The 26425-nt window shown below is 42.4% G+C and overlaps 1 protein-coding gene across 1 annotated transcript; it reads left to right on the top strand.

The window, feature by feature from the left end:
• Positions 1-3323: 3323 nt before the first annotated feature.
• On the top strand, positions 3324-24379 carry c1qtnf4 (C1q and TNF related 4). Its single transcript, XM_053866769.1, has 3 exons — positions 3324-3684; positions 21931-22292; positions 22927-24379. The coding sequence occupies exons 2-3, from the start codon at positions 21936-21938 to the stop codon at positions 23659-23661; spliced, it is 1092 nt and encodes a 363-aa protein (XP_053722744.1). The 5' UTR covers positions 3324-3684; positions 21931-21935; the 3' UTR covers positions 23662-24379.
• Positions 24380-26425: the final 2046 nt, after the last annotated feature.

Genomic DNA, 26425 nt, shown 5'->3' with positions numbered 1-26425 from the left:
GACATCTCTGGCATTTCCTCCGTGAGACAAACACAAACACAAGCGCGGCCGCCGTTGCTGTGTTTGTGTTGCTGATTCCTCTTCACCAACTTTAGGTTAATTGGCTGGGCCCTCAGAGACAAGTGATGGATGATGCTACGGCTCAGACATGTAACAGACGACCACAAGGACGTAAAGTTTGAAGATGCTGGTGGGGAATGGTTTGCAACAGATGAAGGGGGGCTGGCTTTTGGCATCAGTCTGCTTTCTCTCTGTAAAATGTGGGGCGGCCTGGTGTGTAGTAAACGTTGGCACAGGAAGAGGGACACCTGCCCAAGGTAGCAGATGGTGGAATAAGGAGAGCAGACATTGAGAGAGTGGGAGGTGATTTTTAAGGTAATAATTCATTTCATTATAGGAAAACAGAGAGGAGACACACAGGAAATTACTTCTAAATTAGCATAGATAAGCTATGTCATCTCTTCAAGTAACAGCAAGGGTAGTGACGTTCCATACTTTGGATCAAGCAATCTCATCAATTTCATGTCTAAAATGTGGCTTTTAATAAAAATGACATAATGAAAAGAAAAGCACAACAAAATAGTTCGCATGACTGTGTGTTTTTTGGGTTGCAAAACCCAAGGCAGATGCATCAGGTTCACCGTGAATTAAAATAAAGGATATTAGCCGCACCCACTACATTTTAAGAAAAATAAAAAAATAGTTCTTGCTCATACATAAGCCGCACCGGTCCATAAGCTGTGAGTGTAGTGGTGCTTTAAAATGCACGAGGATCACTTATCAATGAAACAAACTCTGCATGTTCTGAACTTGAACCATGAACCCGTCAGATCGTTTATTTTCGTTAAAGCACTGATAAAAAGGTTTGGCGCGTCTGAAGTTCCCACACTACAGCTGGTCTCAGTTGCTGCTTCTCTAAAGTAGTCCTTATAGTCTGGGAATGACGGTGGATGTATTTTGAGGGACTAGCGTACAATGCTGACTCCCTTCTCTGGGAACAACTCCAAGTTACAGTTCTGATTACTGAATTTAAAAACCTTCTTAGTAAAATGCAACACAGGAGGCAAGTAAGGACGCAAGATGGGAACAACAGCAAAAGTTAAATTCTTTTTTTTCACTCTGCGGGCTATGCAATCTGGAAATCAGGTAAGAGGTCAAGACCAGAGACTCAGTGCTGGTCAGAGGAGACATAGCACCATAACGGTCAGAGACAGAAGATGAGGTCAGCTGCCAGGGATCAGTGTGAAAACTGGAATATACTGAAATACTGTTGGTAGCCTCGGTACTACAAGGAGTATGTAGTGTGGCATTATAGTGCGTACAACAGGAGAAGGCGTACATGCAGCTCGGCACAGAGTGGAGATGATACAGCAGATTGCGAGGCTGTAGGTTACGTCAGGATTAAACATGTTTGGTAGAGGCGGCATGACGGACTGTGGTTGGAAGACGCAGAGAAGAGAAGCTGATTGCTGGGGCGACATAATGCAGCCTTAAAACAAGAAGGTTGCAGGTTTCATTTCAGACTGAGGTAACGTTTGTTTCTGTGTGACATTTGTATGTTCTCCCCATGCATGTGAGGGTTTCCTCTGGCATGGCTCAGTTGTGATCTGTCATTTTGGGTGAATGAATTGGAAAATAAAAAAATCCACTGGCCATGTTTAAAAAAACACTTCACTGTTTAATAATTAAAGATACTCATGTCTATTAATGTACCATTTTAAATGTTCATGATTCGGTAAATCGGGTGCTGGGAGTTGGACCTCCTGGCTGGTGTTCTTCCCATGAGTGCAGCAGGAGAACATCAGCTTGGGAATCCTGCTTCACAAACAAAACCCTTTCACTACCTTAGCTGTTCTGTATTCATGCGGTGCGGTCCAATGCGGTGAGCTTCAAAGGTCAGCCGTCCTGAAGATGGACTACCATCCATGATGCACGAGGTAAACGTCTCCTATACCCACCACACACTCATCCTCATCCACCTGGGAAGGTTTTTAAGGAAGCATCAATTTACGGTACAGTTTGTGGCTACACAATATTTGAACCATGACTGCGTGAACACATTTCAGTTAGTTCCCACATGCTCCATCCGACATGTAATTTCAGTTTTATCATGATGAATTCCACGGTAAACCCCTGGACCTCATTAGAGCAGATTAGAATCTAACATTTTTCTTATCAGGACGTCAGAGTAGAGTGCTGCCCGCACTAGTACACTAATGTTCCACGCTCATTTGTATTCACGTGGTATTCACAGAGAAGCCTCTGCAGATGTAGACGTATATACTAGCCTCATTACTGCTTGATGGAAAGTCTAGACTTTTTTTTAATACATGGTAAACCAATTTTATTGTTTAACATCAGTTTATTCAACGTTCAGGAAACACCTTACTCTGTTTTGCTACTCTGTTTTACTTAACACAGGCCTGCGTTGATAAATGTTTGAAGCAGGTGAGCAAGGTGGCCACACGTGGCCCTTTGCCTCTGTTCATATGGCCTCCAGCAGTTTTTGTCCCACATAAATAATTAAATATATTGCATACTGTCTAAAAAAATAGCGCCCGAAAAACGTATCTCTCATCTTTTTTCCACCTGTCCAGCCACTAATGTACAGTAAAGTAAATACATTTGTTTGTCAATATGAAGATTTAAACATTAAAATCGGATGGCTTCGGGGTCGCCCAACACTAAGTAATGTCTCACTGGAAGAAAAGCTTCCATTATATTACACCTGGGGTGATCCCCCTCCCCTCATTTATTTATTTGGAGCATTGGTGACTTCCATCATCTCAGGCTCTGCTGCCGGAGCAGAAGGCTTCTGCCAACTTACCATTGCTCCGGATTATTGTGGTTGTTCTTCCCACTCATTGAATTCTATTTCAACACATTGGACCAAAGACAAAGAGCGCAGCAGTTTGTCGAGAAGCGTCCAGGATACTGGGATGCAACACAGTGCGGCAGCCGTCCAAGCGCTGGCCAAGAACAGCAACAGCACAGGAGGGATTTAGTCAAGTGCTCATTTAAATATGAGCGAGCAACAGACTGTGGAATTTGAATGAGATTATAAAGAGAAAGCGGGTAGGATGAATTTCAATTTGAGAGCATTACATCTATTCTCTCCCTCGCTCTCTCTCTCTCCTTCCCTGACTTCACCCTCCCTGAGGTGAGATAATGAGTCCCGCCATGAGCAGGGGGGAGGTAGTTGGCCGTCTTGTAGCCATATAGCACAATAGTTATCATGGCATGGCTGCTCCTCCCCTCCTATTTACTGTGCACACGCACGCCCACACTTCTACTACCACAGTGGGAACTAGGTTAACACATCTGAATGCATCTCATTGGCAGCATCGCTGCAGTGGTACGCATTGCACCTCCAAAACATTATCAGATCACAGCCCAGTCTCTGACAATGAGATGATATGATCTTCATCAGGGGCTCGTCCTCGCAGCAGCAGGTTGACTGACGGGAAAAAAGCAGATGGAGAAAAAGAAAAGACGACGAGGGTCAGAAAAAAAAACAGCAGGGCGGGAGAGGAGAGGAAAAAGAGGAGGGGGAGACACGAGAGAGCAGGAGAGAGAGCGAAAGATATAGAAAAGAGGGAGGGGAGGTTCAACCAAACAGACCGAAGTTCCATCTCCACGCTTCACTCAGTCCGGACAGAAGCATCCGTCCATCCGTCCTAACAGGTGAGACAACTCGTCCTTTTCCATCTAACACAGCTTGTTTTGACTGAAAGTGAATTTAAAGTTTTTGGAGGTGGTCTGAATGTATCTCAGAAGTGGATGAAAAAAGAACCAGGGTTTCTTTGTTTCCATATTTCACATGGATGAGCCGTATTTTGAGGGAATGTCAAAAGTGACAGCACTGTAGATGAGAAACAGGATAAGATGGAAACCGTGGAAGCAGCTATCATTTCTCAGAAGATGCAAAGGGAGAACACGTTCTTCTTTCCTTTGAGAGTTGCATGCTCTATGAGTGGTGTCTGTGTGCATTCACTAGTCGCAGCGCGTCTGAGGGGCATGCATTATTTATCTGCCCCGAAACACTGATACCTCAGCAGAAGCACGAGGACGCACGTATGTGCAGTTATGCTCCCGTGGTGTAAGAATCATATGTGACAGCAATATTGATATGTTTGCAGCGCAGCGCCGAGACCCGCAGCGTCTTCCATATTCCTGCCAGGCAACACTTGTTCAGGTCTTGCTCCTCACGTCTCAGGTTGCGGCTCAGCGTGCGTGGGTATCCTATGCTTTATTTATTCTTCATTTTTTCTCAGTGGAGGTGCCGAGGTGGGAGGAGGCTGTGAACCACTGACTATAGCTGGGGTGATGGAATCTCTTTCATCATAAATGGGCTTCTCTGGTGGGCTTCGCAGGAATATCTTAATGAGCATCTGTGTGACACGCAGCAAGAGGCGTTCATTACACGTAGATTTGAAGAGTAAGGCTCATATCTTTCAATCAGTGTGAACGTATTGTTGGTGTGTGGATCTTTGTGTGGGGAAAAAAATATATATATTTGTCTACGATTGAGAAACTTTGTGACACCTCTGAATATAGTCTCAGAAATAATCACCACTCCTCTTCTTAAATTCAAACATCTTCCTTAAAGTCTGCAATTGTTTAGCAATTAAAGCCTTTAAAGTCTTAAACATGAGGCGCCTCGCTGAAGCCTAGCAGACGAGTAAATTGAAAGACACGTTTCTCCAGAGAACGATTAGAAGACGATTGCGGGCACCTCTGATGTGTTGAGCCCACAACATGGCGTGGTACTTCCCTGCCAGCATGTGCGATCTTTCTTACAACGTGTGTTTCAATGTTTGCTCATATTGCAGCACCCTATCAGTTTTGTTTCATGACTGTTATGTTTAACATTGCAATGTGTCATAACCATTTTAACTGCTTTGTGTTTTCTTGTTTTGCTGAACACATGGGTTCCTTTCAACACCCCAGAAGAGAAAACCAAATAGACAAAATTGTATCAATCAATAAATGGGTTGATGCGGAGGCTTCATGAAACATTTTTTTGATAAGACTTTGTCCCACTTCTAAACTATGGAGTAGTGCAGCAGTCAGAAAGTTTTACCAACAGCAGACGTCCAGTGGAGGATGAAGATCTGGATGTCACGCGGAGCTATATTTGGCTTAATAAAGCAGCTGTTAGCGTGTGAGCCCTCCTGAACGCTGTGGGACTCAGTTGTGTTGCTAGGACGTGAAGCATGAGTATGCCATTCTCGTCTATTTTGGGATATATATATATATATATGTATATATATATATATATATATAAAATTCAGTGACTCTTGAACCAGGAAAGGAAGGCTTCTATTTTTCAACTGACAAGTTTCGTTTCTACACTACAGAGGACATGGGGTCATCACAGCAGCTCAAGAGCAGTTTTGTGTAAGAGGATGCTTTTAGGATTCTTTTGCCAGTTAGATGGAATGCTTAAGCGCAAAGTAGAGAGGAAAGCAAAGAACATATTTTTCAATCTGTTAGTCTGTCTGTTTTTCATTGATTCATTTTCACCTACACCTTTTAGTCGTATTGAAACCATTAAAACAATACCTGTTATGGTGGTGATGCCTATATATATAGATATATATACAGTGGTATCTCGGCTCTCAACCACAATCCGCTCCAGAAGGCCGCTCCAGTTATGTTTCTTCCGGCTTTTTCGGGGGTGTTCGAGTTCTGGATTTCCGTTCGAAATCTGAAGCAAAAAAATCTCGAACTTTTTGTTCGAAGTCCGATATATATATATATATATATATATATATATATATATATATATATATATATATATATATATATATATATATATATATATATATATATATATATATATATATATATATATATATATATATATATATATTGCATCTTTCAACCTCAGCAAAGGTACCTCTGTGTCCTCATTGTGATGCAGAAAGAATCAAAGATGAGAAAAGAAACATGTTGATGTGACGCTTTTGTTTTGGGTTATGAGTCATTGTCAGTGGCAAAGAAGCACAATTTACATATCAACGCTTATCATGTGGATCAGTATGTTAAATGTATTCTCCAAGGAAAAATAGTAAGCACAATTACAAAGGCAGGTGGGCGGTGTAGTCTGTTGATCCATAGTCTCCTGGCAACATTGCCAATGCTCGATAAAATTCTATTCAGCCAGACAAACATAAAAACGGCAGGGCCTGTGCTAAAGTTGGGGTCGAGCAAAAGGGGAATTTGACAGTCAGACTGTCACACAGCGGAACTTGGGACGTGCCACGTTGTTTAATTAACGTTTTGAGGATGACAGACATCTCTGTGCCAATTTCCCCCAAGTATCATCGCTAAGGCGGCCTAAAATAAGAAATAATCCCCGAGCAGACACTGCTCCTGCGCTGCTGAGACACGCGGGGCGTCGTCACCTGATAATCCCCTCTACGCTCTAATCCACCTCTAACATCAGTAGTATAAAGAAAATCCTCTCAACAACACGACTAAAATGTACCCGAAACCTGAAACGGCGAGGAGCATATTGTTCTGCTGCAGTGTGGTGAGCAATAGTTTGTGATGAAGCGTTGGCGTGCTTCTATATTTGCTGTCTAGTTCCTGCGCCACGCAAAACTCTGATGTTGCTGCATTTGCTGGAGGGATTTTGGCATCGCTCCATTAAATAAGTTGGAAGTCAGAGCTGAATCTCTGACAAGATTCATTTGGCAAGTTCAAACAGAGAAATCACAATATTTTTAGTGGGTTTCCTTCTGTCCGTGTTTTATTAGATCATTTCACCAGCAATGTTGGACCAATGATACAGGTCAGTTCGGAAACCCTGTTGGCCCCAGAATATGTCTTTCTTTCTGATGGCATAAGACAGCTCATTTTCTCAAGTCTTTAACTCAGTGTTTAATCTGTCACCTGACCTCAAACATAGCCGCGGCGGGGAAAACAGAAGGAGACGAAAGGTTCTTCCTAATACACTACATGTAGGGATTTGTTTGACGTTGCTACCAAAATCTCTTGTCATTTAGCCATGAAGGGAGTGATAAGCAGTTAAGGCATTCATGAGTGACAACCTGTTTTACTTCAGAAGTTTCACTTCACACAGAGCCAAAACAAACCAGAGAAGTGCGGCCTCGTGGCCGGCCCGTTGCCTGAAGGTGTCTGGCTCATGAGAGTTCCGTACTATGACGCCATGAAAGTGTGTTTGTAGAAAGAGTGTTTTTGTAGCTTGCCCTTTCTTGTTTCCCGTTTCTCTGTTTTTCATTTTCAACCACACCTTTTAAGAGTTGTATTGCAATAGCTGTTGGTGGTGATGTCTATATTGTTCCCTCAGGATTGTATATATATATATATATATATATATATATATATATATATATATATATATATATATATAGATATGTTTGATCTAGTTTTAAAAAAAAAAGGGTTTCCAAACTGTGCACACATGCTCGCACACTATGGTGGAAGCGTTCAGTGAGGAGCAACACCTTGCTTGTTTTTTGTGCTTCCAACATGAAGTTTTTTTTTTTTTTTAAGTTACATTTTCTCAATCTCGTTGTTTCTCAATCTGTCTAAGTTTATATGTAATTTAAAAAATTGATGCATTCAAGGCCCATTAAGGACCCTTATATATATAGAAGGGTACTTAAAATACGCACGCACATACATGCATACATACACACACACACACACACACAGACACACACACACACACATCTCACAGAAGTGGTTTGACAGCCCATAGTAGCATCCCTCTCAGAACAGGGTCCTGATCCATCTCCATTCTAACTCTGCAAGACAGACTAGGCCAGAGTCCCAAGGGAAATTGTGGGCTGAGGATTATGGAATAACTGCTCCCTGCATCCTGACAAACAAGAGGATGAAGACAGAGAGTGAGAATGCTATCGTATGAGGCAGGAACACAATGAGCAGTAGTAACAAGAGAGTCTGTCCCTAATAAAGCCATCGCTGACCCTGATTCGTAATGATATATCTGTTACCCATCTCACTTTTTCCACCTGTTTTTCCTGTCAGCGCTGCCTTGAAAGACAGATTAAGAGCGAAGTAACTCATAGCCGGCTTTGCTCTGAGAAAAGAACATTCACAGAACGGCATTAACGGAATTCAGTCTTTTTGCTGTCAGGCTGCAGATGACAAACGTGGCTTGGCGCCCAAACCTCTCTTGTGGGTCTTCGTTTGTTACCAGCCTTCCATTCCCTGGGCTTCTAGTCCTCATCCACAGCTGAGCAGGCAGTTGACAGCCAGTGTCGGGAAAGAGGAGCAGGGAGAGGCGAGAGGAAGAGGGACTAATGAGGGGGACGACAGCAGCAGGGGACTGTCACTGCACCTCCAGATAACACCCCTGTGGGCGCTTTGATATCTGTCCCGAGTGACCAGGTCGCTCTGCCATCGGCTTGTTCAGCAGAGGGAGGGGTGGAGGGGCTTATTAGCTATGGCTGCTCTTTTTGTATTCTCTCTGTGAGGGGAAGAGGAAGGAGGATGTGAGATCTCAGATCAAAATCGCCAGACAGGGGAAGAGGGGATGGAAATGTGAGCTTTAGAAGGAGTATTAGTGCTTTATATGTGGTATTCAGCATGGTCTTGTGGCATGGTTCACATAAAACTTAATGACCATCGTTCTTTACTAATGCCCCACATCTTCTGACTAGTGTTTTAATTTTTCTTTCAAAAGACGTTGCCACTGACTGGACTGGTCAGTTAAGGTTTTTTTCTTTTTTTTTTTTTTTTTTTTTTTTCAAACTACATGCTAAACACAATGTCCTTGTCTATTAAATGAAAACGCTTTATAAATAGTATACAAGTGTTTCCAGTAGATTTGTCAATGTATTTAGAAGAAATGAAATGATATATTTATATTATTCATTTCTAATTTCTTGTAACAATTTAAGACGGGAGACCCAAGTGCAGCAGGGAGGAGACGGAGGGTCAAGTCCAACAAAATGCTGTATACAAAATGCAAAAATGCTATCCATGAACAGAATAACACTCACACTCTACACTAGAAGGAGGCAGGAGAAACAAGACGGTACAAAAGCAACACCAGAGGACGACAGAGTCCGGAAAATGAAATCAAACAGCAAAAAAAACAAAACGAGCATCCTTCAGCGCAAACAAACGGAGGAGAACCAGAGTCCAAAAGCAGAGTCCACAGGATTGGGGGGAGAGAAACCACCCAGAACAGGCACAGACACACTGGAAAACAAAGATGGATAAGAAAAAACTCACAAACTCAAAGCACATGACAAAATGTCCACGGTCAGGAAAGAATTATCTGCCATACGACTAGGGGCACGGAGAGTCATACCAGAGCGAGCACAAGCAACAAACTCAGTTTGAGCCCAAGTTCCAACAAACTTGAGCTCAGGTGTGTGTGTCTGTGACACCGTGTATAGCGGGAAGAAGACCCCCAATCCTGGAAGAGAGGAGGAGAGAAAGGAGGGAGCAGGAAGCTGTCCAAAACAATATGGCCTGACAGAGGGGGTTCGTGACATTTCTATTCCTATTTATTCCTTTATAATTAATTATATTTCTGCCATTTGACATTATTTTTCTCTCAACCTCCAATATTTGGACTAAATTATGTGTTTCTGTCTTCTTCATGTAGAATGCTGGCCAGGGTGTTCATCACCAAGATGACAGTCGTGACTGACTTTAATAACAGCATGTTCTCGTATTTTTGGCCGATGTTTTGATTTGGTTTTTTTTTTTATATAATTGAAAAATAAGTTTTTTGCATATCGATTTGGTGGACATGTTGTTTCTTCTCTGACATTTCTATTCTCTACTCACATGGAGGAAGATGTAGTTCATTGCTCTGTTGGAATCATTTGAACATTTTAGCGGGAGCCACTGAGTCTTCAAACTTTATTACGGTGGAATCTGAAGCTGGAAAAGTGAAGTAAGACTTAAGAGTGTGTTTTGTGTAGTGGACTGAGGGCAACACAATTGCAGAATTGACTGCAGGTGTGTCTCATTCACCAACTCAATCCTGTGTACAAAACTTAAAGTGGAAAAACGGAAAGGCAACAGAATAAGATCGAAGGTTGGAGCTAATGTGCAGTGTCTTTAATATCTTTTCCGTTGTTGTCTTCAAATTCTTCCACTGTGCCACTAGCAAAGGTTATCTAATCTAATCTAATCTAATCTATAACACGATGCAGCTCCATATCTGGAGAAATGGAGAGAGGGAAGGGCCCTTCTTCAGGTGCTCTAGTGCATCTTCTTACTATTCTTTATGGCTTCATATGCTTTTTAATGCTTCTTCTGTTGCATTGTATTTTTTTGAATGAGAACATGAGGAAATTACATGGATTTGATCACATTCTTTCTATACACTAATAGATCTATGCTGATGCATTGACTCTTCACCTTATTGACACTCGTAGACCATCACATTTGCTTGTCTGTTTAAAAGATGGGTAAAAACTACACCCCAAAGTGTAGAGATGTAAAGAATCATTGTTGTTATGAAGCGGGAAAATTCCCCAAACTAGAATGAAAGCATGGTGAGTGTCTGGATTTTTTCAATGAACCAAGTGCGCTGTGGCTTAAAAAAAGGTTGAAAAACACTGCTCCAGAGCCTCACGGGAAGTAACGGTCTATCCTCACAGATAACAACAAATGGAGAACATTCAGATTGAGAAGATTGGGAAGACACACCATGGTTCTGTTGCAGCCAGTCCTGCCGGCTACTGCATTATCATGGCGCCATAGCAGAGGATGTATATGTATCATTTTCCCAGCATATTTAAAGCACACATGGTGTGTGGTGATACCAGGACTTCAGATGTCTTCTCTGTACTTATAAGTAAGAAAAGAAGTGAAGCCGCACTTCTTGCCCTCCTGTGTTTCCCGTCTCCTCTTTTTCTGTGGGCACATCTTGGGAAAAGGCACTGGGCTCAGCGCTTTGATGTCCGTCTACACCCTAAGTGCACAGGTTGATATAGATTTTTAGCCAGAGGTGTATTTTTACATCTATCCGTCCTCCGAAGCGCATGACTTTGATTTTATTCTCAGCGGGGCGGAGGCACCTTCAGAAGATCAGTGACAGTCCATTCTGTTATGGAGGGATAATGCTCTTATTCACCAGAATGGAGTCTGCCATGTAAATCTACAGCAGTGATCATGAACGATGTGTCCAATTCAAGGCTCATGGCACAGGCTTCGTATTGTGTGGTGGGATTCTTCCTTTTAAAGGGTGCTGCAATGAAAATTATGTTTCTGTTTGTAGGTAGTACAGTACAGTGAGGAGGACCTTCTTGCATGCAAGCTATCTTAACTGTGGCGCTCACCTCCTGGCTTTGAACAGCGAGGACGGACGGATTCTTCCCAAAATAGCCACAGCAGAGCAGTGGAATTGGAAGGAATATTAGTTTCCTGAGCTTTTCTTACAATCATTTTATGTCTTCGATCTAGGACTGTTTTTTTTTTTTGTCAACATCACCCACGTCATTTAGAAAAACATTCCGAGTATGTATTCAAAGAAGTTGATCATTCTTCTTAATAAGTTACGATTTTATTTGCCCGCCATTTCAAAAATAAATACCGCACTTTTGTTCTAGACAAGACAATAATTGAGTGTTGAATGAATTAAATTTGACAAGCTTTAAAAAAATTTTCAAGCTGAGAGAACACATTCTTTTCAACAGCACTGCAATACAGGTTTCAAGGTTGGAGACTTTTTCATGTTCAGACACTTCTGATATGTATTTATGGTTTGAAATGCTGATGTTAGGCTAATGCTAAAGGACAAATATCGAACAATATCAACCTGATCAACTAAGAACTGTTAAAACACAAGCACATATAAATCCAACTGTGTTGTACTTTATTCTATAAAAAATTTGCGAAATGTGAAAATGCCCCTTTTTTCAATACAAAGAGTTATTTCATAAATGATGATCGTATACTAACTTAAACCACCTTTGTGTGGTGACAGCCACCTGTTAAATAGCAACTACTTTCAAGCTAACTTTGAGCACCTGAAATGATGATGCATCTCACTCTCTGGGCCACAAAAGGCGCTAAACATACCAAGTGACATCAAAATTGAAGTAGTGATGAAACTCCTACAGTATTTGTTGATACGGAAGGCTGAGTTCAGCGTCAGCATTGGACACAAAGTCTACCTGATTCACTATTTGACACCTTGAGAATGAGAATTCAGTGAATTCTGGGCTCTTCATTCATAACTTGAGAGAGAAACTTTTAAGTAGAGACACTTGTAGGTCAAGGCACAACTGTGTAATTCTCTTTGTGGGGGATGAAGCAGTGCCTGTGGCTTATAGACACAGTGATACAGGATTACACGTATGCTAAACTGAGCCGAGAATTTTATAGGTTAACTGATTATCTTAATGCATTTCTATTTTAAAACAGTTTGTGTACAATAAATATACATTTTCTTGGGCTTATAGCGTTTAACAGTGGTTTAAATCTTGACCCATGTGAAATTCAGTTGCACATACTTCAGCTGAATCAGTCATTACAGTTTCATTGTGACAACTCTAGTGCAGTCACCTTGGAACAGGAGATTACAAATGCTGTTATTCTGAATCTCCACAGTTGAGTTGTCTTCTTTGCCTTTGAGGGCCAACAGTGCGGGTGATGTTTTCAGCGAGACAAGAAAGCTCTCCGTAGTAGGAGAAGGCGTAGGAGGACGACCTCGAGCAGCAAGTCACTCCATCCTCTGATGTTGGCGTGAGCAGAAATGCAGCTGCGGGTCACTGCAGTGTTTCATGTCACTCCTCTACTTCACTCAATTGAGGCAGAAAAGTACACCATGCCCTCTACCCAGGAACTTCAAGTCATCCTTTGCACCACAAAATGTAATAATTCCATCAAAACTTCAGTTCAAAGATGATTTCAGGCTTCTACTTTTTTTTTACTTTTTTTAAATGGAGAGAAATGCAGCATCCTGAAAAACATATTTGCTCAACATTCACACATAAATTGCTGCTTTGTATCTACAGAGTGGTGACTGGGCACGACGTCATGCATGCAGTGTTGGAAGGACAGTGAACCTTGTGTTTCCAGACGCCCACACACACTAGACGCTATAAACACCTTCAAAGCCGGATTATCAACCTTCGCCAACAGGACACCGAAGAGCTTCCCATCTCCACAAATTTTGCTCAGGTTTTACAGTTTCGCCATCTGTAATTTCCACCTGGGGATTATTAATATACTGCCTAAATTCCCTGCAGTGGAAGCTGAGCGGTGAGTCCTGAGCGCCTGGCGAGGTGTAAGAATGAAAAGATGATGACTCGGCTGTCACATGTGCACTGAAGCAGAAGAACGATCAGAACATTAACAGACCCTCCAAAAGACTTGAAGCAACATCCACCATTTATCCTCCAGGCAGCCGGAGTCGGTTGTTTGGCTCCAGTCTGGAGGTCTAATGTGTTTGTTATCACCTCAAGCAGATGGCCCAGCATGCAGGGGCCCTCACAGGCATCTTCACTGAGTACACAATCTGAGCTCCCACACGTGGACTCATAAACACAAGGACATAAAACGCACATTTACAGACAGAGGTGCACATGACTTTTTTTGGCAAGTTCCTCAGTCCCAAACTTCAGCATGAGTGTTTTTTGTTTGGCCTTTTGGACGTAAGACTGCAGCAGTTTGACCACAGTCTGGTGAAGACGCTGGTGTTCAGGGCCTGCCCAAATGGGACAAGGCCACAGAGAATACCAGGACATGCTGGGGAGATTATGCATCTCTCCTTGAGGTGACCTCGACAGGTTTCTGCTGGGACAGAAGTGTGGATATCTTTAATTCAACTGATAATTCCTACTTTGGACAGAAGGATGGAAGTAAATACAGGTGAGATTAAATTAGGTGAGGATGAGAGCTGAAGTATTGACTCTGTGGAGGATGTGGTGCAAAATGAGGAGCTGAGATTTGCCTTTGCTTTGGACTGTTGAATCCCATTGTGTTGCACACAGTGCAGCTCATCTGATAACTTCACTTCTACAAACTGGCACCTGAGAGTAAATCCGTCAACTGGTTCATGAGAGTCTGAAACAAAGTCTCGGAGTGTGGCCAAAGAAACGATGGAAGCAAATTCTGTCTGAACTTCCCTCTGATGTCTTCACAACGGTTGCCAGTATCACTGTCACAGAGGTATAAAGTTCTTCATGTCTGTCTGTTCAAATAGCTCATTAACCTGGGTTTAAATGTATCACTTTCACTTTTCACTTGTTTTATCCTAGTGGTACCATGGTCAGGATTCAGGATGTGGAGTTGGCTTACTGTAGTTGGGTGTGTTCCGGTTGAATCTGCTGAGCTGTAACAGATTCAATGTTGAACTAATAGTGACCTGAATTGGGTGTTTGTTGTTTTGCTGAAGATTCTTATTTTAATTTGAAAGGCTATTCCAGATGTATGTTCAGACATGTATACTTCGAGTTTACGGCAACAGTTACCATCGGTGTTATTTACTTTCTGTTTGACTGAGTAGGGCACAAGGTTTGTATATGATTTCTTTTGTAACGTGGCATATTTTATTTCAACTTTATAGAGACGGAGAGCCTACGGTGATGAACTTTTTGTTTTGGTGCGTTTGGGTTTGGTTCGATTACGAACATTGCTAACTTTGTTAACGAGATGGGACATCATTGTCTGCGTGTTAAATGTTGTGATACGTTTGTTTCAGCTCTTACGGTGATTCACCTGCCATCTACGTTGTTTAAGGATAAGGCTGCAATAAAGTGTGTATGTGTATCTTAAGTGTGTGTATGCATAATTATGTGCACATTATAAACCATACCTTGCTTTAGAGTCTTAATCTTATTTGGGTCATTGGTAAATCCTAGTTTAAAATATTGCAAAAAAATTGTGCTAGAAAAATATGCTAGAATTTCTGACACATTATGTATGCACTGACTTTGAAATTGAGGGACTAAGAGCTCAGAAGAACCATCACTTAAAGAGTTTTCTGAAATGTTTTTGAGACAGAAGAGCATCAATCCTCGCAGCTCTCTTTAAACCGAGTGTTCGAAAACTGACACATCTGTAGTCATGACTGTTGCCATTTGCTTGGCTGACGTCTTCTGGCTCGTGATACAAGTTTTTAAATTTAGCACGGTGGATCAGGTTGTTTATTACCAAGGCTCTGACTCACTCTCTTTGGTCCTGTCTTGCATTTTATCGCTCCCTCCATCATCAGTTATTGATCTGTCTCGTGGTGTCTATTTATAGCACGCTGGCAGTTCTGGGAGTGAGAAACAAGCGGAATGGTGAAGCACAGATGTCAGTGATGCTGCAGGGTGCCGCTGAAATTGATCACCACCTGATGTAAAGCATAATTTAAGAGCGACTTTATGACGCGTAGAGCCTGCTGGAGATTAGGTATCTTTGAAGATAGCACTGCAGCGGTTTTGCTTTCTTGGTAAAGATACGTAAATGGTGAGTCTAAAAATACGGGGTGTTTTGAACTGCCGGATGTGTTGACCTTTTGTTGACAAAAGGCAGCTCAGCTGTCATCCTTCTGCCGACAGGAAAACACCCAAATATCTGCTGCTGTGTTCGGTATAGCCTGTCATGCCTCCCAAAGGGCGCGTCAATCCTTTAAGCCCAGACAGCCTCAAAATGTCAAACAGGGTTGCTATCAGAGAGTTGTAGATTCAGTTTTGCATCAAATCTGATTCCGCCACTTGATGGGTGACATAATGAAGTTGCTGACGCAAGGCTGGATGCAGAAAACAGACCAATTTCCATCAGTTATTGAATTTGAGAAATTCATTCTCCATGCTAGACACCTCCTTCTTGTCTTGCACATCAGCCGCCAGCAGCCGTTTTGTCAAGCGTCGATGGGCAGAACCAGCCGACCATGCAGACAGAGAATGTTCAGCGGGGAATACCTCGCCTCTTGTGACCCCCCTCTCACGGATTTCAGCCTTTCTTCTTGAAGATTGTTTCTATAGTGTTAAAGAAAAGCTGATGAAAACAGAATAAAAGAAGAAGACTGCAAACGTTTGTTTGCCCAAGGGTGCACGTCAATGACAACTTAAAGGTAACCTCAGTCGCCTCTAATAGAGGTTACTTCAAGTTGATATTCTGCACCTTATTTAAGTAACAATGTCTGGATAAACTTTGTCTGTGTACTGTGTCTATGGAAGATAGTGCAGGAGAAGGAGCTTCTCTCTGATTTTGACATTTAGGATCTGATCGATGAGCACTGGTGCGACAGTTAGAATTTTCAAAATAAAGGCCACAGAGCTATTTGATGGTCCTTTTCAGTAAAAAGACTAAAACAAAGCGTAACTCTGCCGTGGAAAGTGACAAGCAAACATATGACGGGGTGGAGAGGCCGGCGAGATGGTTCATCATGCCGGAGCCGTGCTCACTCATCAGGCCGACGGCTCTCTGTCACAGAGCTCCCTGCCGAAGTGACATAAATCACTGTCATTATAAAGTTTCACCAGCAGCCAGAGCCAGTCTTGGAGGAGTAGGCTCTGCATGTTAATAAGAAAGTGAGACCGCTCCGATATGTTGACAGGAGAAATCCGTGTTTGTTTGTGCGTCGAAGGAACCCTAAAAGAGTTTGATAAGAAAAGGAGAATCTTAAACAAGTGTGTGTTTGTCGGGGTGGACGTCACCCTGCTAAGGCTTTTCCTCCTATAGCCACAGAGGATTTTGTGCTTCAAATATTTTTTGGTCTGCAGTTTTCACCTACTCATCGGCATTGGTTGCCAAGAGCAACAGATGCATTTCAAGACCTCTCCTTTGTTGTATCACATTAATGAGGTAATTTGAAAACAGTATTTCATGGTGGAAGTGAAAAAAATAAAATGTCTCATGGTAAAAAAAAAAGAAAGGAAAAAAGAGCAACCCTTCCTGTCTGCATCTATTTTTGCTTCTTCACTTGGATAATATTTATTTCTTCTGCTGGTCAAAATGGAGCGTGATTTCAATTTCAATGTGATTTCAATGTAGAAAACATGATAGAAACATGATCCTATTAGTCATATAGACACACACATGCATTTCTTCCTGCAAAAGAAAAAAAATGAATCAACCTGAATCCTTAGGTGAGAACAAATACTGTTTTGATCTAGACTCAGTGTGGGGCCCTCAAAGTCTTGGTCACTGAATACGCTTCGATTTCAGGTTAGGTGTCGACTACAACACTAGCTGTTCATGCAGTGATTGTGGGAATACGTTTGCTGTCTTGGGTGATAATGGAAACAATGTCAGTTGGCCACACTCAGTTTTAAGGTGTTAGACACAAGCATCGCTCTATATTTAGTTCGATCCTCAAAGCATCAGATGGCATGGCTGTTCATTGCCATAGAAGAATCTTCAGCACATGGAAAACTCACAGCGCCACCCACAGCCATGTCAGCTGGAACTCTAAAACTCATTCATAATGTAACTCCAGCTTGTAAAATTCAATTTCAGGATTTGTAGAAATTAAGCGAATAGCAGTAAAATCATACCGGTATTGATCGCCCTCAACGTTTAGGGTATTATTTGGAAATGTCTCTGAGAAGAATTACTGATATTAAAAATGCATGCTGGTGTACCTTTCGACTCGGGCCGGGTGATTCTGCACTGTGCATCCTCCGCCGCTTCTGTTCTGACTGTTTAACTCTCGTGGGAGCTCATTATGGGAGAGGCTTGTTTGATCTATTCTCTCATTGCTGTTTCAACCTGAAGAGTCTCACTCTCCGAGGAGTGCCGTCTGTCAACACCACTGAAGAAAACTGCTGCAATTACACAGACAAACACGCATGAGTGAGAAGCTCCCATCAGACAAACAATTCACTTCAAATTTTTTTTTTTTACTTTGTTTGATTTATCTTTTTAATTGTTTGTTTATTTTTTTTTATGTCTTGAAGACACAATAAGTGCACAGCTAAAGTATGAAGTTATTTTAGAGGACATGAGTTGAATAAATGTGATCACAACTATGAGATTTTACCACACACTCCTGGGTCATTGGTCAACTCTGGCCTGCTTTTTCCTCGTACAGTATTTTGCCATTGAGAACATGACATGTGTATTGCGATCATGAGTCAAATCCTATGCTAATTTAGTAGATGTACATCGACATATTTTATTGTTTGATTTTTTTGCAGAATACAGAATAGCAAGACACAATATCAAGACCATGAGATGAACTAACAAAAACAAACCACAAACCATCCGTCCCACCCTCTTATAGCACATTCAACATTAAGAGCATTGAGACAACAAAGGCACATGCTCAAGCAAAAAGAAAAATAAGCAATGTATGATCACGCAAATATACAGAACAGTATAAAAATAATAATAATAGGCTGAGTGGAGGTAGCGTGACCCCAAAAATGGCTGTCAGTGGCTTTGGTGGCGCTATTATACCTGTAAAATTAGATAGAACAGAGAAAAACTCTTGCCAGTATTTCTTATATTTGGATAAATGTGAGCATTCCCAAAACATGTGGATGCAATTTGCTGGTGTTTGATGACAACGATCACAAGAAGGAGACACATTCCTAAATATTCTTGCCAGTCGTTCTTTTGTGAAATGTACTCTGTGAAGAATTTTACATTGAAGAAAAGAACGTTTGTTTGTTTAGCACATATAAAAGACTGCACTGTCTGTAATATTTCACTCTAAATGTCTTCAGGTACCTTCATTCCTCAGCTAGCTTCCCAGGTTTTATAAATGCCCAATGAGCTGGATCTGAGTCCTGGTATATTAGAATAGATAGACGATAAAGCACCTGTAAAGGATGAAAAGGCACTCAAAAATATGTCAATTTCAGAGTCATGGAAGCAAACATATGTTTTTGAGACAAACCTTCGTACTTGTAAGTATCGGAAGCAACCTGTAGATTTAAGTTCTCGGTGAGCGATGTGGTTCAATTGAGGACTCCTTAAGGTTTTCAACCGTCTACTATCAGCCGTATTTTTGGGTTTAAGAGTTACTTTCGATTCATCACCGTTGAGACCTCATGAAGCTGACTTCCTCTTTAATGAGATAAGAGCCTGTGTCTACACAGGGAGACTTGAATTGATTGAGAGTGATGCGCGCCTGAGCACCTTCACCCCTCATGTGTCAGCACTTGTTCCTGTAGGAATAGAGATGTCAGATAAAATGAACAAATGATTAACAGTAGGTTGTGCCAGGAAACATTTGTTAGCATTACTAGCAAACGACAAACGGTCATGCTATTTTAGCATCGTACAAATGCTGTATTTGTTCCAAAGAGACACTGTAACTGGCCTCTAAACAGCCTTTAAAAGTGAAATCATTTCTCACATCTTTCCAGAGGACGACCATTGTGTACCTCAACATACTTGGGAGAGTCCGTATATTACTGCATGCAGTGTTGTGTCCTCCCACAGGAGCACCCACCAAACACAAAATTACCCGATGTAGCCAAAGTATTAAACAATGAATACAATACGACACATTAGGTCATCACCATAGTTTTATCACTGTTCGTCTGCACTGAACAGCTCATTTCATCGAGCACAGATATCATCCTCAGTACTGCTATATCGTCCTCCACAGTGTTCCAGCCTCCAAATGACTCAGACGTCTCTTTTATGGGCTTGTTTTCGACAGAAATCGACACATTAGTTGTTCTGGCGAAATGGAACAGTGTATGGCAGCTTCAATGTCGAATCAACTGACGGTTTAGATACGATAAGATAGTCCTTTATTCGTCCCACAAAGGGGGAAATTTGGTCAAAGCAGTAAACACTGAACGTTAGAGACACATATTGCACAAATGAACAGCAACATAAATTAACACTAAAAGAGCTGATGCCACCACAGAGTCAGTAGGTCCTCAGACGTATTGCTGCACCACAAAGTACCTCAGCCTCCTGAGCGGGAACAGTCTTTGTTGTCCTTTTTCTGAACGGAGCTCTGTGCTTTTGGTCCGGTTTGAACACCGTGGCACTCGTATGATGCCACCCTCTTGATATTAGGACCCAGGAAGATCACCAGTGCAGGTAGAGGGTGTTGCCACCACCAGCTCCTTGGTTTTACCTGCATTGATCTGGAGGAGGAACCAGTCCACAGAGTCCTGCGTCAGCTCCCGGCAGTCTCTGTCGTCTCTGTCCATGATGAGAGCGACAATCAGTATGGGGTGTAGAGGGTGAATAAGAAAGGAGCAAGGACCATGCCCTGCGGCACCTCAGTGCAGCAAAGCAGTGTGTCCAACACTCAGTCCTTGGTCCTCACGTATAGGGGTTTATGGATCAGATATCCAGCTTATAAGCTGGTGGTCCACACCGGCTGGTCTCCCTAGCAGAGTGGGCTGAATGGTGCTTAAAGCACTGAAGAAATCAAAGAACATGATCCTCACCGCGCTCCCAGCCTTCTCCAGGTGAGAGAGGGATGTGTGGAGGAGGTAGATGATGGCGTCCTTCACATCGATGCCTGGCAGGTAGGCGAACTACAGCAGGTCCATTGAGGAGCTCACCAGCGGGCGCAAGTAGGCGAGGATGAGTCATATCAGCTGATGAAGATGTGCCACTGGCCTGTACTGCTTCTATTCCTTTTTGGGTTGAGGGCCATCAGAACCTAGCAGGAGGTCTTCCACAACTGATGAACGAAAGCCAGCTCAGGTTGAACATGTGCAGGACAATCTCACACACTCCATACTCCTCTGGTGCTGTGCTCGTGCTTTCTCTACATCTTCCCCCTGTACGCTTTCTTCCCCTCACAAATCTTCCTCTTCATGCATCTCTGCACCTCCTTCAGCTCCTCCTTGTCTCCCGACAAAAAAACTCTCTTCCTCTTCTTCAGGAGAGCTTTGATGTCAGGTGCAATCCAGGGTTTGTTGTTGGAGAAGCACGGCACAGTCCTGGTGGGTACAGTGTTCACCACTCAGAAGTTAATACGGTCTGTGACAGTGTGAGTGAGATGGAGCATCACTGAAGACTTCCCACACAGCAGAGCTGAAACCATCCATTAAAGCTGCTTCAGCCACTGTAGACCTGCACATCTTCACTGTGCGGGTCACAGCAGGCTGCCTCTCTACTGAGGGTTTACACAGGCTGCAGAAGAACCAGGTTGTGGTCAGAGTAGCCCAGGGGAGGGAGAGGAGTTGATAAATGTGTCTCATTGGTGTCGGCATACAGCAGGTCCGAGGGTTTATTGTCTATGCAGGTGACATACTGGGTGAATGAAGGCAGAAGAGATGAGCGTGGTTGAAATCTCTGGAGATAAGGAGAAGGGAATGAAGGTGCTGTGTTTGGAGGCCAGCAGAACTTCATGAGCTGCTTCACCTTGAGCAGAGGGAGGAATGTAAACAACCACAACGATGACATGTGATTCACTCATGTGAAATTGTCACCTGCTCAGGAGGTTGTGGGGTGAAACGAGTGTCTAACTTTGATCTATTGATTGATATAATAGTTGGGCTGGAAGTGATGTGATGTGAGATTTAGCAACAAGCAGGTCAGGAACAGGTTTAAATGTTATGGAATTATATTTCCCAAGGAGCCACATTCTGTCTGTCTGTCTGTCTGTCTGTGGTGTTTGTCACAGAGCTTTGCAGGTCAAAATAGTATATGTGTGTGACTTAGTAATTATACCACAGGGAAAAAAGTGTTATGCAATTACATTACATGCTTCAAATATGTTACTGGATTTTTTATGCTTTCATTTTATGTAAATGTACTCATTCTAAATCATAAATAATGGAAGATGGAGTGATGTGATTTGAAAAAGACTTATTTTTTGGGACAATGGAATAGAATAGAATAGAATCGAATAGAATCTAATTAAGAAAGAAAAAGAAAAGAGGAAAAATATAAATGTTTTTAAAAATGTGTATCTAATGAGTTTTCTTTAGGTTTCAAATCAGATTTGTACTTTTGTATTGACCTCACGAAGAATGCATGAATTCAGACTGTATTTTCCCTTGTTTCCTCTTCATCCTCTTAGTGAAACTACCTGTTTCTCTTGTGCAGATACGATGCTGCTCCCAGTTTGCACGCTCATCGCCGTGCTCGGCATGTTGCCATCAGGAAGCGTGTCAGGCTTCGAGCGCCTGCCTGATGCAGCAGACCTGCGCTCTGCCTTCTCAGTGGCCCGCACCAACAGCATGGAGGGAGGGCCAAAAATGACAGTGACCTTTGACACCGTCTATGTGAACATTGGAGGGGATTTCGACGCCAAGACAGGCATGTTTCGCTGTCGCATCCCCGGGGCGTATTACTTCTCCTTCACAGTGGGGAAGTTCCCACACAAAGACCTGTCTGTGATGCTGATGAAGAACCGAAACGAAGTGCAGGCCATCGTCTACGAAGAGAATGCTGGAGAGGAGAGGAAGGTAAGACGGCTTAAGGGTAAATGTTGGAAAGTACGGATTCAGAAGTCGTAGTTCTCACATTATTCACCAAAGAACAAGACTTGGGGCCACTGCATGCACCAATCTTTAGAAGCAAATCTCCATCTGCTCTGGATTCCAACTCCTCCTTTACCACCATCACTCGATTCCGCATTCATCTCTGTGGAACCGAGAAAAAAAAAGCTTTGTACAATGAAAATAGTTCTGTTAACCAGTCAGTTTTAACCCCCTCTTAAATTCTAAGAAACATAAATGTAGATGTAAAAAAAGCATATAATACAATAAATAAAAATAGGTAAGTGTTTTGTGCAGTTTCAGTTTCAATAACAAGCAACTACACAAACAAATGCCTTCTGTGCTTTTGTGTTTCATCTTCATCCAGCAGGTTTTCTAGCTGCACAACGACTACATTTTGATCGAAAAGTTGCTTATATTCGGACAAGGCAGGTGTGAGAATAGGTGTGAAAGAATCTTGTTTTTTGACTGCATGACTGTGGTGAACTAGGCTGTGACATTCCAAGGTTCAACTTTTAAAGTAACTGGAGGGATCCACCAGTCCCTCTCCAGGCCTATTTAATCTCAGGCCTGTCCCTATGGTAATGGTTTCTCCTTACAGGTGCAGAGTCAAAGCGTGATGCTGCAGTTGGAATTCGGGGATACAGTCTGGCTTCGTCTCCATGGTGACCCTCGCTACGCCCTGTACAGCAACACTGGACACTACACCACCTTCAACGGTTACCTCATCTACCCGGACATCTACGACTTCCAGATGCACCACAACCACCCAACCTCCAAATCCCTGCAGGAGAGAGAGGAGAGCGCCCAGGCCACAGAAGGTGTGAGGGCAGCCCAGGAGGAGGAAGAGGAGGACGATGAGGAGGACCAGAGGTCGGCATTCTCAGTGGGACGCACCGAGAGCATTGTGGGGGTAAACCAGGCGGGTCTTCCTCAGCACCACCCAGTTGGCTTTGACACAGCCTTTGTCAACATCGGAGAAGACTTCAACGTCACGGAGGGCGTGTTCACCTGTCGCGTTCCCGGCGCTTACTACTTCTCCTTCAACGTGGGGAAGCTGCCGCAGAAGACGCTGTCGGTCAAGCTGATGAAGAATCGTCTGGAGGTGCAGGCCATGATTTACGACGACAGCCAGGGTGAGAAAGCTCTGCAGAGTCAAAGTCTGATGATGTCCTTGAAGGCAGGAGACATCGTCTGGCTCTACTCGCACCAGAAAGACGGCTTCGGCGCCTACAGCAACCACGCCAAGTACATCACCTTCACCGGCTTCCTGGTTTATCCAGACCTGCCCAACACCACCACCGCCAGCCAGTCAAAAGCAGACAGGAAGCCGTGACGGACATCTCGCCGTGGTCAAAGATTTTGGAAGGAATTCAGGCACAAATGAAACCAGGGAGCGATTAACACGCCGCTTCTGAGGATTCATCTTTATTTGAATTCCTTCACAAAGTCTCAGGGACCTTGAACTGAGCGAAAAGCTGCAATCAGAGTGTTACATTTTTTTTTGTTAAAGGCTTCCAAGGAACTTCATCTGTTAGGATTGTGAGGGCGGACTCAAAAGAAAGGCTTTGGTTCTCTTTCATTCCATTTCAGCTCACCTTTCCACAGAGAAACACTTTCGATTCAGTCCAAGAAGTAAACTTCCTGATAAATGCAAAAAAAAAAAAAAAAAAACGGTGACAGTCTCCTCATGTCAGACTGTCATCATTTCACTTTTTTATCCTTCAGATATTTTGGTGCCAGTTTTCCACTTATCTATGCAAGCACCATAGCATTCTGTTCCGTCCTGTAGTTAAAGTATTCCTCTACATTTTCCTCCGTTTAATATTAGTATTGTAATTCTTTCACAGTTAAAACAGACACATGCTTCCACATAAATCAGAAATTTTATAGTGGGTCCCAAAAGAAGCTTAAGTTAAGAAGAAAATAAATTAAAATAAAAAACACAGACCCAAATTAGACACCACAATCTATGACAATGGATTTTTAGCGACTTGACAATGGAGTATGTCCAACATTACATACAAATGTAAGTATATATATATATATATATATATATATATGTATATATATATATATATACATATATATATATATATACATTATATATATAATGTGTATATATATATGTATATTTATTTTATATATATATATATATATATATATATATATATATATATATATATATATATATATATATATATATATATATATATATATATATATATATATATATATATATGACTCTTAATTCTGAAATGTCATATTTTCATGGACAGACAGATTTAGGTCAGACCCCGCATCATCAGCCTGGGAAAATGTATTTTCCTCATGACCATGAAGTCCAAGCAGGCATGAGCAGGTCTCACACACATCCTCGCCCTCGTGTCCTGTCTGCACCCACAGGGACGCCTGTGGCTACTTTTTATTTCTAATTCTAGCTGCGTTTAATGCATTTCTTAAGATGGAAAGCACTGTGGGGAAAATCGAATGGCTTGGTCTGGTATAACATGCGTGTCATTTTCATTTGACGCTGCCAGGAGGAAAATGAGGCAGTTGAAACTGTGATGAACCCTGACGTGATGAAATTGCATTCTCGGTGGGAGAGCTGACACCAGCGGCTGCGACTGGGAGTCAAAGGTGGAGGAGAAGTTGTGACGGCTGTCACACAAGTTCTATTCACATTCAAACCTCAAGCCAGCGAGACATTTAATGTGTTTCGGGGCGATACCACTGGATTTGGCGGCTCAGTAAACTAACCCCTTTCTTCAACTCCAGTCTGTTTCATGCCTGGAGATGGCAAGGTCAAGTCATTTTGACCTCTGAAATTCAGGTCAGTAACACCAAATTGAGCAGAGGAACACTGAGTAGCTGCCTCTTCTGTTGGATGGTTCTTTTAAATTCCCCAACAAATTTTCTCAGTACTTAAAGAGATCGTAGACAATAAGAATACGTCATTTTTCATCTCACCCCACCTCACAGGAGGACCGAGGACCCTGGGTCATCGCTGTTCAACGAGCCGAAACAGCTTGTAGTGTCTGACAGTTGAACCATTGTTGAGCATGCTTTGTTTTCCTCAGACTTCTGGACGACTGAACGAATGTTGAAGTGAACTCATGTAATGTTCTTTTTTACTGTTCTTATTTTTTATAAATATTCAAGTGGAAAACAAGGAATAATGGACAGACTCGTGAACATGCAGTAGATATATAATGTGAGCTCTGTTTTCATGTGTTTGTTTGAAGCATCTGAAGTCAGACAGGTGTTGACTGAGATCCCTCCAGCTCTGGGGGAGACAGCATCACACCTATATGAGATGAAACGACACGGACACTCTGGAGCCTCACACTCACCGAGTGGCGACTAATGGACTTTTCCCTTCACAGCTACAGAGATATAAATCTGAAAACATGCTGTGAAAAGACGCACCTGATATGTGTGTGCTCAACTGCTGTGTGTGACGTCATGATGGACCATCGTACCTTTTTAAACAATCCGTGCAACTCGTGGTGACTTGTCGGACCGCCAGCAGCACGTTTGTGATGTTTGCATGTAACAGAAAATTCAGTGATCTAAAAAAAAAAAAAAAGGAACCCAGACGACTGGACGCCCAGTCGATGCCTGTTCTTGTGTATTTTTATCAATTACAGTGTACAGTGACGGACTTCATGTGGCGTCTGTGCAACCCGTGTGTGCTGTTGACAAAAGCACAAAATCCCAACAATCTGTCAACAATATGTCTTCAGTCTGCTGTACAAGTCGTGTCTTCGTGTATCAATATTTCTAACCCGTCAATTGAATGCTTCTGTGAAAGTGTTTGACAAAATAAAACGTGATGAGTACGGACTCGTTTGAAGTTTTTTAAAATCCAACTAGCGCACAGTCGACCACGTCCTCGGTTCGTCTACTTCATGTCGAGCAGTGCCACCTGCTGGTCATACATAGTAAGAGCGATATGATATTCTTTTGTAGTTTGTTTTCAAGAGGTCGATTCAGAATTAATCCCAATGACGCAAATACATTAAAAAATCGAACACATTTGGGTCACTGCACTGTCGCTCAAACATTCACCATAGTACACAAAACATAGCAGTTTTTAA

Source organism: Synchiropus splendidus, chromosome 5, assembly GCF_027744825.2.
Source record: "Synchiropus splendidus isolate RoL2022-P1 chromosome 5, RoL_Sspl_1.0, whole genome shotgun sequence".
NCBI lineage: Eukaryota > Metazoa > Chordata > Actinopteri > Syngnathiformes > Callionymidae > Synchiropus > Synchiropus splendidus.
Note: the sequence above shows the minus strand (reverse complement) of the source record. Positions and strands in the feature narration are given on the sequence as shown.

Coding starts and splice junctions, on each gene's coding strand:
- c1qtnf4 (XM_053866769.1), top strand. CDS start 21,936: ATGCTGCTCCCAGTTTGCACGCTCATCGCCGTGCTCGGCATGTTGCCA. Junction 22,293..22,926: donor ATGCTGGAGAGGAGAGGAAG/GTAAGACGGCTT, acceptor TTCTCCTTACAG/GTGCAGAGTCAAAGCGTGAT.